Genomic DNA, 11,813 nt, shown 5'->3' on the forward strand with positions numbered 1-11,813 from the left:
TTCCCGGTTTATTCCCATTTTATGAGTATAAGCTAAGTAGACATGGCCTCCGATTCTCTGAAAGTAGGTAGCACATAAGTTATGCATCAGTAAAATAACAGGATAACCCAACTTTGTATTCCTACTTTGCAAAATGTCATCGAAAGTGAACTTTAAAAATACTAACAGTTACTTGGCATTTGATGCTATATGTCAGTTACTGTGCTAGGATTAAATTAGATAGCATGTGTAAAATGCCTAACTCTATTGCTATTATTCCCACTGAAGGCAGGAAAGCTGAGATTTGCAGAAGTTGAATGGTCCACAATCCCACAACTGTCAAGGTGGCAGAGCTAGAAATCAAACCCACGTCTTTCCACTAAACTGAGTGCTTATCACCTGGCATTCCCGAATCCTGTGGTGCTTTTTGAGGAGAGGGGCAAAACAGTTTTCGTTTGCTCCTTAAAGAGACCCACAAGCCCACAAACAGTGAAGACCCCCTGCCCCATACCATCGCCAGTGTAAGAACCAGAAAATGCACACTGGACCTCAGCCCCTTTCGCTAAGACTATCACTCCTCTACTACACAAGAGGGGGAAAAACTACATGGTTTGGTTTTCATTGCACTTTAAAATTATCAGAGCAAGTCAAGATTTTGCTCCTAGGCAATTTCCAGCATCCCATGCCACAGGTTAAGTTACATAATAAATTGCAATACTGTATCAGTTTACATGCAATTCTGAGATTTCACAAATAGTGACCCATGTTATTTAATCATTCCACTTTCCAAAATGTGTTTCAATCAACCAATTCTCACTGCACTGCCTGTGAAATAAGTTTTCATATCCACTTCCAACAAAGCAAAGCACTGTCACCCTGAGGTCAGGCAATAAATCAGCGACAGAATGGGGATCAGAAGTTCCCCGACATCCCTCCCCTCCACCTGCAAGACCATGTCATTTACCATGGAGCACCCTCCTAGCTAAATAGAAAACATAAAGCAACTAACTACTCTCTTGTCTACCAGCAGCAATACTGAATCCGGATCTACTGGTGAATCATTAAGTTAGGGTACACCCCCAGCTTCCCAGTGCCAGTGTGCCCATCTCTAGAAGTGGAGGCAGAAGTTAAGGGGCAAACACGTGGCACATGCCTCGCATCTTGAAAGGGAGATGTAATCAGGGAGGAACGCTGGGACAGTACAGAGTTTGATCATCTCTGCTAGGATGTAGCTCTGTGGTGGGTGAGGCACGCAGCAAACTCCTGACATCCCACCGCTAGGATCGATTTGGAACCAACGATTCATCTGAAATTCCTGATTCGAAACAGGAGTATGAGTGTAAAAATGAACTTTACCTTGAAGTTCCTCCTTTTACAGATTATAAAACTGAACCTCAGAGGAGTGAAACAATATACCCAAGGTCTCACAGTTCAGTAGCAGAGGCAGTTCTAGAGAGCAGGCCTGCAGACACTTATCCAGGATCCTTGCAACGGGGGCTTAGAGGAATTAGGGAATGGGTCATGGTTACTGCAAGTGGCTTGGCCAAGAACCAGCTAAGCAGCCAAGGCTTGTTCCATCTCTGCCAGGCTAGGACTCGTCTCCTCTCAACCTTGTGCCAGATCCAGTTTTTGCTTCCAGGCTGGGGGCCCTGGGGACTACTGCTAGGGCATTGGCCTCTGATTGCTTACTCTAAGGGACAAAGGCAAATATTTACTAAAGCTAACCCCATCCAAGATGAGGAAAATACAACACTGGCACTCAGGAATTAATTTCACAATAAGTCTATGTTAGGGTGATGTTTTATTTGTGGCCCTGCTTGATCAAGATGACTTCCCCACAAGAAACGTCCAAAGCAAACTTTTTTTTGAGACTGAGTCTGGCTCTGAGACATGAAATTGTACGCTTCTTTAACTGTCCTTTAAAAGCAGAAAATAAGCCAGAGTCCTATGCTTAGTGTGTCAGGAAGCGACCCACAAGTTCTGAAGGAACATCCTTCCAGGAAACTGGGCAGATACAGATCCCCCACCCCGCTCCGCCCCGCAAAAGGTAAGACGATCCGTACTCGGTTTGGTGACAAGCGTTCATCTGGACACGCTGGAAACAAGTCTGAACGGGAGCTGCAGGCGCGCACGCCCGCGCCGCAGTGGGAGCGCGGGTAGTCCTCTTCTCCCAGAGGACCGACGCTGCGGGGACGCGCCAAAATCACCCGCGGGTGATCCCAGGGGGCTGGCGCCACTGAAACCCCCGCGTGCAACTCCGCGGCTACCACTGCTCCCCACCACCACCAGCTCCTGTCCCCAAGGCACCATTTCTCCCCCTCAACTCCCTGCCCCTCGGCCCAAGTGCTTTGGTGGAAAACAACGCCCACTTTGGAGAATCGGAGCTGAGTTGTGGGGACACGCCAGGTGTCCAGATCGCATCCACTCACAGATCGACCAAGGCAGATGACAGACGCGAAGGAGTTTGCTTCTCTGACATTTTAAAAACACATCATCGGCAGCACATGGAGACACACACACGGGGGTAACAACCACAGGGAAGTCAATAACCCACAGCGGGGCTCCTTAACTGTCGCTGCCCCGGGCTCGGGGCAGAGCGCTTGGGGTCCCTCCCTATCTTCCGGCCACAGCGCTCTCCCGACCACCGCCTGCGCGCGGGATGGGAAGCTGGGGTCGCCCGGCTGCCGGGACCCAGAGGGGGCGAGCTTGGGAAAGGCAGGGCCCACCTCCTCGTCCTGCTCCTCCTGGGACGCGCTGCTGCCCCGGGGCGCGGGCGGCACAGCTCCTCCGGGGGGCGGCGGCGGCAGCGCAGGGACTCCGCGCTCGAGCAGCACGCGTGCCGGAGCCCACGCGGCTGGCGGCCGGGCGCCCAGGGCGCCTCCCGACGACGGCGGCGGCGGCTGCGGCGGCGGCGGCTGCTGCTGCTTTCTGGAGAAGCCGCCGGGCTCCCCTTCCTCCGACAGAGTTTCTGAGCCTGAGGAGGACTCGGCCGAGGAAGCACCGGGAGAGGACGCGGCGCCCAGCGCAGAGGCTGGAGTCCGGCTGCCGTGGCCACTGCAGCCGCGGGGCACCGGCTCCGGCGCCTCCGAAACTTTCTCCCCCATTTCCATGTCTGGCCCAAAGTGCCTCCCGAGCGGCGGGGGCGCGGCGCGCACTCAGCGCCTCCCGGGGAAGACGCGGGTTCCTTCCTGGGCTCAGGCTCACTGGCACTGCCGCTCCCGGACTTCAGGGAGCCCCGCCGGCGACTACATGGCAGCGACGGGGCCGCACGAGCCCGCTGCTAAGTTCACAGCCGCCCGGGCCTGGGGGCAAACGGGGGCTACCGTGCACGGGGACATGCCCGCTCGGGTCCGCGATCTGCGATCCACGGTACTCCAGCTCCGCGCCCGAGCCGCCGGGACTGCGGCTTCTGCAAAACCTGCCTCCAGGACGGAGCGAGGAGACTGGCAGCACGCGGAGCCAATGGCAGGGCAGGCGCGCCGATGGGCGGAGGCTGCGACGCCCCCGGCCATGCGGGCCTCAGGTAGGGCAGGCGGGACCCAGAGCGGGCCGTGGTCGGGCTGGAACGCCTGGGCGCGGGGGCAGGGACCGGGCGGGGGTACCCGGAGGGTGGGGGCGGAGCCCAGAATCAGAGCCAAGGGCTGAGACTCCGAACTTAGCCGAGGAGTGACTGACCGTCCTTGGGACGTCAGAGGGAGACGGCGAGCGGATGGTGAGACCTTGGAGAAGAACTGGACTTTGTCTCCAAAAAGCGGAATCAAGAAAACGGACCAGAAGAAGGGGGGCTGTATAGGAAAAAAAGGAACCACACACACACAGTCACGCACGCACACGGACTCACCAGCGTGTTGGAGGAAAAGGGCAGAAACTTCTTGGTATAGTGAGCGGACCCAAAGGGGGGTGACCTCTAATCTCTGCTTTTCCGTTTAAGCTCTTTAGACCTCAATTTCCTCAACTGTAAATGGCTACATTACTGCTGCTCCTGTCTGGCTATGGGCAGGCTTAGAACAAATATATTTGATGCATCAGCAGAGTGCCTGGCTTGGATACACGGAGAGTTTTTAAAAGACTATTTCCTAGGGCGGGCGCGGTGGATCAAGCCTGTAATCCCAGCACTTTGGGAGGCCGAGACGGGTGGATCACGAGGTCAGGAGATCGAGACCATCCTGGCTAACACGGTGAAACCCCGTCTCTACTGAAAAATACAAAAAAGAAAAACTAGCCGGGCGAGGTGGCGGGCGCCTGTAGTCCCAGCTACTCGGGAGGCTGAGGCAGGAGAATGGCGTGAACCCGGGAGGCGGAGGTTGCAGTGAGCCGAGATCCCGTCACTGCACTCCAGCCTGGGCGACAGCGCGAGACTCCGTCTCAAAAAAAAAAAAAAAAAAAAAAAAAAAAAAAAAGACTATTTCCTGTCTTTATTTCTGTTTGTAAACTAAAAAGTTAAGTCTGAGACTTGAACCTTTTGATAGGGAGGAAGATAACAAAGTATGTTCTTGTATTTAATTGGGACCAAGCTCTGTGGTCCTACTCATTGTCTGTCTCAGTATGATCAGCTAAGCAGAGGATGAAAAGGATTCACCTTCCAATGTACGTTCTCCTAGCCCTGGGTTGTAAACCAACAGGATAGAGGGCAGGTTGCTTCATTTTCCTTACTTCTAAGAACCAGGAGAAAGAACTTTACTAAAGGTACCAGTAGAATACCCTTAAGGCCTTCCCTGGGGCTGGAGGATGCTGCTTGTCCGGTGACTGGAATTTCCTTGGAAGCCAGCTCTCAGCTCAGCAGTGGGAAATAAATGATTCCCCGCTTGCCCTCAGCTGTAGTCCCATTCTGAGCTCTGGCACAGTGACCTAGGATATAAATTCAACCGCCTTAGTTCCATGTACGTTGATTGAGATGTGTGCCAGGTGCAGGGGATACAAAGATTAGTAAGTCAGGTCCCCTGCCCTTGAGCAGCTTATGGTCAAGCGAGAGATTGATACTGCGTTATATAGCTCCATTCTCCATTTTAGAACCTGTGATAAGTGATACAGGAAAAATGCGTGTGGGAGAAGAGGAAAGAGTTACAGAAAAACAGTAGCAGGTCCTTGAGCATCTTAGATTGCTCTTTGTCAGCGCAGCCTTGCCAAAGGTCCTTAAGAACTGGAGGACCCTAATTGAAAGCCCCTTCAGCTAGTGAGCCTTTCATGCTATCATAGTATTTACAAGTGATACGTCACACGGAGGGCTTCGTCATATTGGACAGCAACGTTTGTCCTGATCAGTTTCCTCCCCTCAAGATGAAGGGGAAGGAAATATGTCTATCTTGCTTCAGACAGCCATACTGCAAAATGGAACCCAGCTGTCATGTGTGATGCTTCTGAATTGTCCACAGGGATATGAAGACCTACTGAGGCAAAAGGTCAAGTCTAGTGGCAGCTAAGTTGTGAGAGCAAGGCTGAAGAGAGAGCACAGTGGGGCAGTCCGAATTTAACCCGGGCCTCACAATTACTTTCCTATTTAGGAGTTCTCGTCTTCATCTGAGCCCTTACATGGTTGATTCACCAGAGCTGAACTGAAATGACAATTTCAGCCAGGCACATAAAAGAAGAGGAGGAGTTGCTTTTCAGTACATAGGGAAATAAGAAGCAAGGTCATGATCTGAATAATCGACAGCAAGAATGACAATAGTTATTATCGCCTGAGTCCTCTGCATCTTCTCTGGATGGTCTTATTTAATCCTGGCAACAACCTTGCGAAACAGATTCTATTAGTCCCGCTTTATTGATTAAGAAACTGAGGATCTGCAAAGGTCACACGGCAAGTAAGCAGTGGAGCTGTGGTTTGGAACCCAGCAGTCTGGTTCCAAGGCTCTCTTTCCTAGGCATTCTAGTATTAATACAATGCCATTCAAAACAGACAGTTTTTTCAAATATATATTTATATACTATATTATAAATATCCATGGGGAAGAAACTTTGCTGTATTGATTCAATATGTAAAAGAAAATACTTGAGGAACATATTTGTTTTTCTCACAAACATTTTTTTATTATACTTTAAGTTCTAGGGTACATGTGCACAATGTGCAGGTTTGTTACATATGTATACATGTGCCGTGTTGGTGTGCTGCACCCATTAACTCGTCATTTACTTTAGGTATATCTCCTAATGCTATCCCTCCCCACTCCCCCCACCCCACGACAGGCCCCTGTGTGTGATGTTCCCCTTCCGGTGTCCAAGTGTTCTCATTGTTCAATCCCCACCTATGAGTGAGAACATGCGGTGTCCCACAAGCATTTTTAAGGCACTTACTATGTGTCAGGCAGAATTTTAAGCACTTTAAAATGTTAATGTACTCAATTCTCGTATCAGCCCAATGAGGTAGCTACTATTACTATTCTCATATCATATTTGTGAAATGTTTGAAAACTGTGACAGAGAAGTTAAGTAATTCAGCTGAAGTCACACAGCTAGAAGCGATAGACCCAGGATTCAGATTTGAACATTTGGTCCCAGCATTTATGCTCTTAACCTCTACAGATCAAAGTCGAGTACTAGATCAGTATTTCTTGAACTTTTTAAATCTGAACCTCAAATAACTATGTTTCACACTGGAACTCATGACACATGCATACGTACAAATACAAATAAAATGTCATGAGACATTACTTACCCATCCTTTAAGCCATGTACCCTGAAATTCATATTTTATTGAAAATGAAGACGCTAGTTGTAGTCCACTAAATAAATTTCAAACTCTACTTCAAAATTTAAAGTTTAAAAGTGTACTTGTTCATCTCCACACCCTCCTGTGAGGGAAATAAACTGTAGTTCAGGCTAAGAGTATCCAGACCAGAACTGGGCCAACTCATAGGATAACTATAAATAGAAGATGACCAGAGAGTCAGGATAGTTCTCCAAAAGTATCCTAGTTAGACCCATGGATAAATTTCCTGGAGTGTGGCCAAACCACTGGACCAAAGTCAGTTTTGATTTATCTAAATCCTGAAGTTCAACTTTCCTATCTTGTTAATTAAATAATAAATATTTTCCTCGGGTGTCAGAAATGTGCCTCCTCCAAGAGACCTTTTTATACATGTGTCTAGTGTTGAAGACTGTGGGACCAGAGGTGAGTGTGAAAGCACAGCTTTTTCTCTGCAGCGTCACCATAGGCAGGAGCCAGAAAAATAAAAACAACATCATCACAACTCCTGAAAAGCCAATCGTGTAGCTTCACATGACAGAACCAGACTAGCCTAAGGCGAGGAGAGACAAGGTCAGTGCACTCCAAGGCAATCAGTTTCCATGTGTTCTGTGAGACATGCTCCCAATGGGTTTGATACAAGGACAGCACCCCTGGGAATCTGGTAAGTATTCATTGTGTTTTGTGATTGAATGCCCCCCTCTGGTTTCTATGTTGTTCTCAGAAGCGATGGGAGACATTTCCTCTGGGAGTCTCTATTGTCTCTGCCAGTCTCTGCCATGTGGGTGAGGCCTGTTGTGAATGTCAGGCTGTCTCTGCCAGATGGAGGATGTTCCAGCACAAGTCATCATACCCTTAAGTCTACTCCCAGTGTCATGACCTTTCTCCCAAACATTAGGTTGGGAGGAAGATCAGTTGTCCTTCTTTCTTACATAGATGAACTTAGAACATCATGAACTCAGAACGAACATTTTTGCAAAATCACAAGTAAATATGTTTCTATTTAATGCACTAAAAATCCTGAATATCAGAGTATCTTTGAATTATGAAGATGATGATATTATCCAACTTTGGTAGGCTATTTTTATTATCATTATTAATGATGGATTTGCCTACTCCCCTATGACTAATAAAGTACAATTTCAAGACAAAGTAAACATCTATCAAAAGCTGGCTGTTGAGGTGTGCTAGATTGGGGTTTCTGATTTATACCCGAGGGTGTAGCATGATACAGACCAGGAAGTTTCTGATCATCCAGCCAGGAGGAAAAGCCCCCGAGCCTCTCAAGCTTTTGTTTGTATCTAAGGAAAGGAAGGGTTACAGTACAAAACTCCGGAAGATAAGTCGAAGAATGTTTAAATGATGGTCAAAAAGAACAGGGGAGGAAGAGGAATCATGTGAATTGCCACTGTTGGGTTCTCTGACCTAGGCGTTGAGAAGGATGGGAAACTAAGCTACGTTAGCAAATTAAAACAAGCCTGTAATGAACCAAAGAGGAATATGCTGCTGATCTGACCTCTCTGATCAAAGTTTCTGAATGTGTTGTATGTGGAACACTTGCATCAGATGGCCAGGGGAGTGGGAGATGCTGGTTTCCTGGCCCCACCCAAAGATCTGGGAATCTGTGTTTTTAAAAGACTACCCCAAAGAAGTATCAAGTATTCTGAGCCTTGAGTATTACTGAAGATGAGCCTAATTTGGAGATCAAAGAGACATTTTATGGGACAAATGTGCCTGGCTCTATAGAAAGAAGGTGGTTGGAATGATCTTGACTGCACCTTGTGTCTCTTCAGACCTGTTTCTTATTCTCCTAGAGACCAACCACCTTGAGGAGACAAAGACAGCTTAGCAGCTGGACAGGAATATGCATGCTGTAAAAACAGCTGGAAAAACTGAGCTAATACACAAAAAGAACTGAGGATCATGTTCCCTTGGGATTCTGTTTAAACAAAATACAAAATGGTGACCTATTTCCCACAGAAGACTCCAATCTTTTGCATTTGTCTTTCCAAAATGGATACTCACATCTGGGATTTTCTTGCTATGCTTTCAGCATGAAATGTTCTTTTATCACTTTTCATTTTTCCAAAAGATGTATTCAGTACTCTTTGCCTGTTGAGGAAATAGAAGACAGGCAAATACATTTACTAGCTTTTATTCATTAAGGAGGTTTGCTTTCTGAGTCATTTTCTATTTTCAATTCTTAGAGCAATCTCCTTGACTATCTATGCTATATGGCAAGTAGTTCTTTCTACCACTAATGCCAACTAATTAGAAAATAAAATGATGCTGAATAGTTAGCTAGCAAATAGTGAGTTTCTCTGCAGCCACAAGCCACTTTGCAACACTAGGAATACTTTTTAAGGCTTTTGGTACTTGAAGAAATACCATCTTCTAGCCCCTTTTTCCTCAGTGTGCGATCTGACAATGAGCAGACGTGGGAGCTTGTTAGAAGTGCAGAAACCTGGTCCCTGCCCCAGAGCTACTCAATCAGTCTTAATAAGATTCCCAGGGGCTTCATAGACACATTAATGTTAGCAGAGTACCACTCTAGTCTAGTGATTTTTAAACTCAGCTGCACATTAGAATCACCGGTGGAACTTTTAAAACTACCTCCACCTGGGTCCCACCTCGAAGCTCTTCTGATTTGATTGGCTTGACTTGGGGTATGGACACTAGGATTTAATGACTTCCCCAGGTGGGAAGTGGTTGCTTTTAGGGCTGAAGCAGGTAAAATACAAGATAAGCCTCGAATAACTCATGGTGCACAAATTAAGGGAATGCTCAACAAAAGATGGGATCTTACTGAAAGAAAGCAGACACCAGTCTAAGGGAGCACTCAATGGCCAGAGCTGGAGCAATTTAAATAATAAATTCAAATTATAATAACAAACAAATAATGATAGCATTGGGTTTTAAGTCATAGACTAAAATAAATATCCATGAGTCCACACTCATATAAATAAATAATGAAATAGATTTTAAAGTAAGCAGAGGGAGCAGAGACAGCTCTTCCTCACAATAGAGTTCCAATTAATAAACATAGAAAAGAGGGAAATAGAGAACCACCATTAGGAGAACACCACAGCCATCATTGTTTTGGGTTGATGGAACCCAAAAATGTACATCAAAATTTGAGGGCAAAAGTCTGAGAAGAAAAGGATTTGCATAGACTTAAAATGCTTCCCTAACATACCAATACAAAGATAGTCACTTTACAATGAAAACCTTAGGAAACAGCAACTTAACCATAGAAACATCACTATTAATACATATCAACATCCTGAGCCCCTTACTATGATGCACAACCTCACCTTTGTGGTATTCTTGACAAAAATACATAACTTCAATCATGAGAAAACACAGCAAACCCAAATTGAGGGGCATCGTACAGAATGACTGTTCTTAGTCTTCAGAAGTATCAGGGTTGTGCAAGATAATTAAAGTGTGATGAACCATTTCAACAACTAAAAAGTAACACCTAAATACAATTTGGGATCTTGGATAAGATCCTGGAATTAAAAAAAAAAAAGTACATGAGGAAAAAAACAGCGAAAAATCTGTAGTTTACTAAATAATATTGTACCAATGCTAATTGCCTGTTCTTGATAATTATATTGTTATTATAATTATGTTACTAGGAGAAGCAGGGTAAAGGGTACTAGGGAACTCCTTTTTTTTTTTTTTTAACAACTTTTCTGAAGTCTAATTTAGTTTAAAATAAATAATTAAAATGCAAAAGTCCCTCGGTAATGCTGATGGTAGCCAAGATTGAGAACTACCACTTCAGCCCTCAGTGACCCCATTCCTCCCTTCCTCCTTTCTCCTTACACAAGGAAAATAATTTTTTTTCCTATCTTGCCTTCACCAGGTGGCCAAGCTTGGGTCGAGAACAACATTGTAAGTAGCAACATCACTGTTCAAAGCCAATATCCACCCAGGGAAATGTCCATGGATAGCACCATGAGAACCTCATACTCAAAGCATAAACATAATGGTAGACGTATTTGGAATCTGGCTGCCTATATCCATTCTGTTTTCTTTTGGTGAGAACTTTCCAGTTTATTTTTAAGGAATTACATATTTCCTTTTGAGCAGTCTTCAACCTTTCAACCCAGGATTGGCCTATCTTTGGACTTTGAATCTTGAGAAAAATAACACAAGATCAGTGGTATCCAGACAAGACTATCAATTAGTTCCCATTAACCAGATCCAGAGCGGCTGTGGTTCCAGTACTTTTCCAAGTCTTGTTCTCCAGCTTTTCCTTTCATTTTCTGAACTACCATTAAACTTCCTTCTGATTGAATTAGCTAAAGTCAGCAGTTGCTTGCCACCAAGGAACTCTAAGAAATACAGCTGTGCTGACCTGTATTTCCACCCAGTCCAGGTGGAAATAAGACATGTGAATGCAATCCAAAAGCTGTTAATAATATTAAACTTAATGATGTATTCCTGACCTTGGTAAGAGTGCTGTTTCCACCAAATTTTAGCAATCTTATTAACGTTTCAGGTATAAGAAGAAATCCCTCTTACTGGAGGTTAAACTACTTAAAAAAAAAAAAAAAAAAAAAGAGTGCCCTGGCAGAAAAAAAGACCATTTCTTCTGGAAGAAACAGATCCGAGCACCACACTATGTTGGAGTTGTCTGTCTGTCTTCCTACTAGGTTATAAGAGTCTTGAGGGTAAGAGAGCATATTGCATCTTACTGATTCAGCATCTTATTTGCGCTACATATGGCATATGGTAGTTCATGATAAATACTTATTGAAGGAATTGAGATAATCGCTACCATGCAACTTTAAACCAGCTTTATTAAAAGTCTGTGTTTATCAAAAAATAAAAAGTTTAAGCATTGTATAGGCTGATCAAATGAACCCAAAATATTTTAGGAGGAAAAAAGCACCTGTTTAGTAAAGTGGCCTCGTTCCTGAATAGTCCTTCATTTTAATAAAAATAATAATTGCATAGAACGCTTCCTTCAAACCACTATTATTCTGTCATGCTTATAGTAGTTTCTTTGCAACTATTTGCCTTCCTAAAACATCCAAATTAGTAAGCACTGCTTGCATGAATATGGTGAATAGGGTAGAAGGAACACTTAAGGAGCTCTCAAGACTAAAGCTGCAAAATTCTTCTTGCAGGCATCCCAAAG

General features: G+C 45.3%; 1 protein-coding gene across 7 annotated transcripts in view; it reads right to left on the reverse strand.

The window, feature by feature from the left end:
* Positions 1–3,384, reverse strand: part of MAST4 (microtubule associated serine/threonine kinase family member 4) — a 575,926-nt gene extending 572,542 nt beyond the window's left edge. For all 7 annotated transcript variants that reach the window (XM_050794438.1, XM_050794437.1, XM_050794435.1 and 4 more), the window contains exon 1: positions 2,706–3,384. In XM_050794438.1, the coding sequence (XP_050650395.1) occupies positions 2,706–3,089 (384 nt within the window). In that variant the 5' untranslated portion in view covers positions 3,090–3,384. The remainder of the gene's footprint in view (positions 1–2,705) is intronic.
* Positions 3,385–11,813: the final 8,429 nt, after the last annotated feature.

Source organism: Macaca thibetana, chromosome 6, assembly GCF_024542745.1.
Source record: "Macaca thibetana thibetana isolate TM-01 chromosome 6, ASM2454274v1, whole genome shotgun sequence".
NCBI lineage: Eukaryota > Metazoa > Chordata > Mammalia > Primates > Cercopithecidae > Macaca > Macaca thibetana.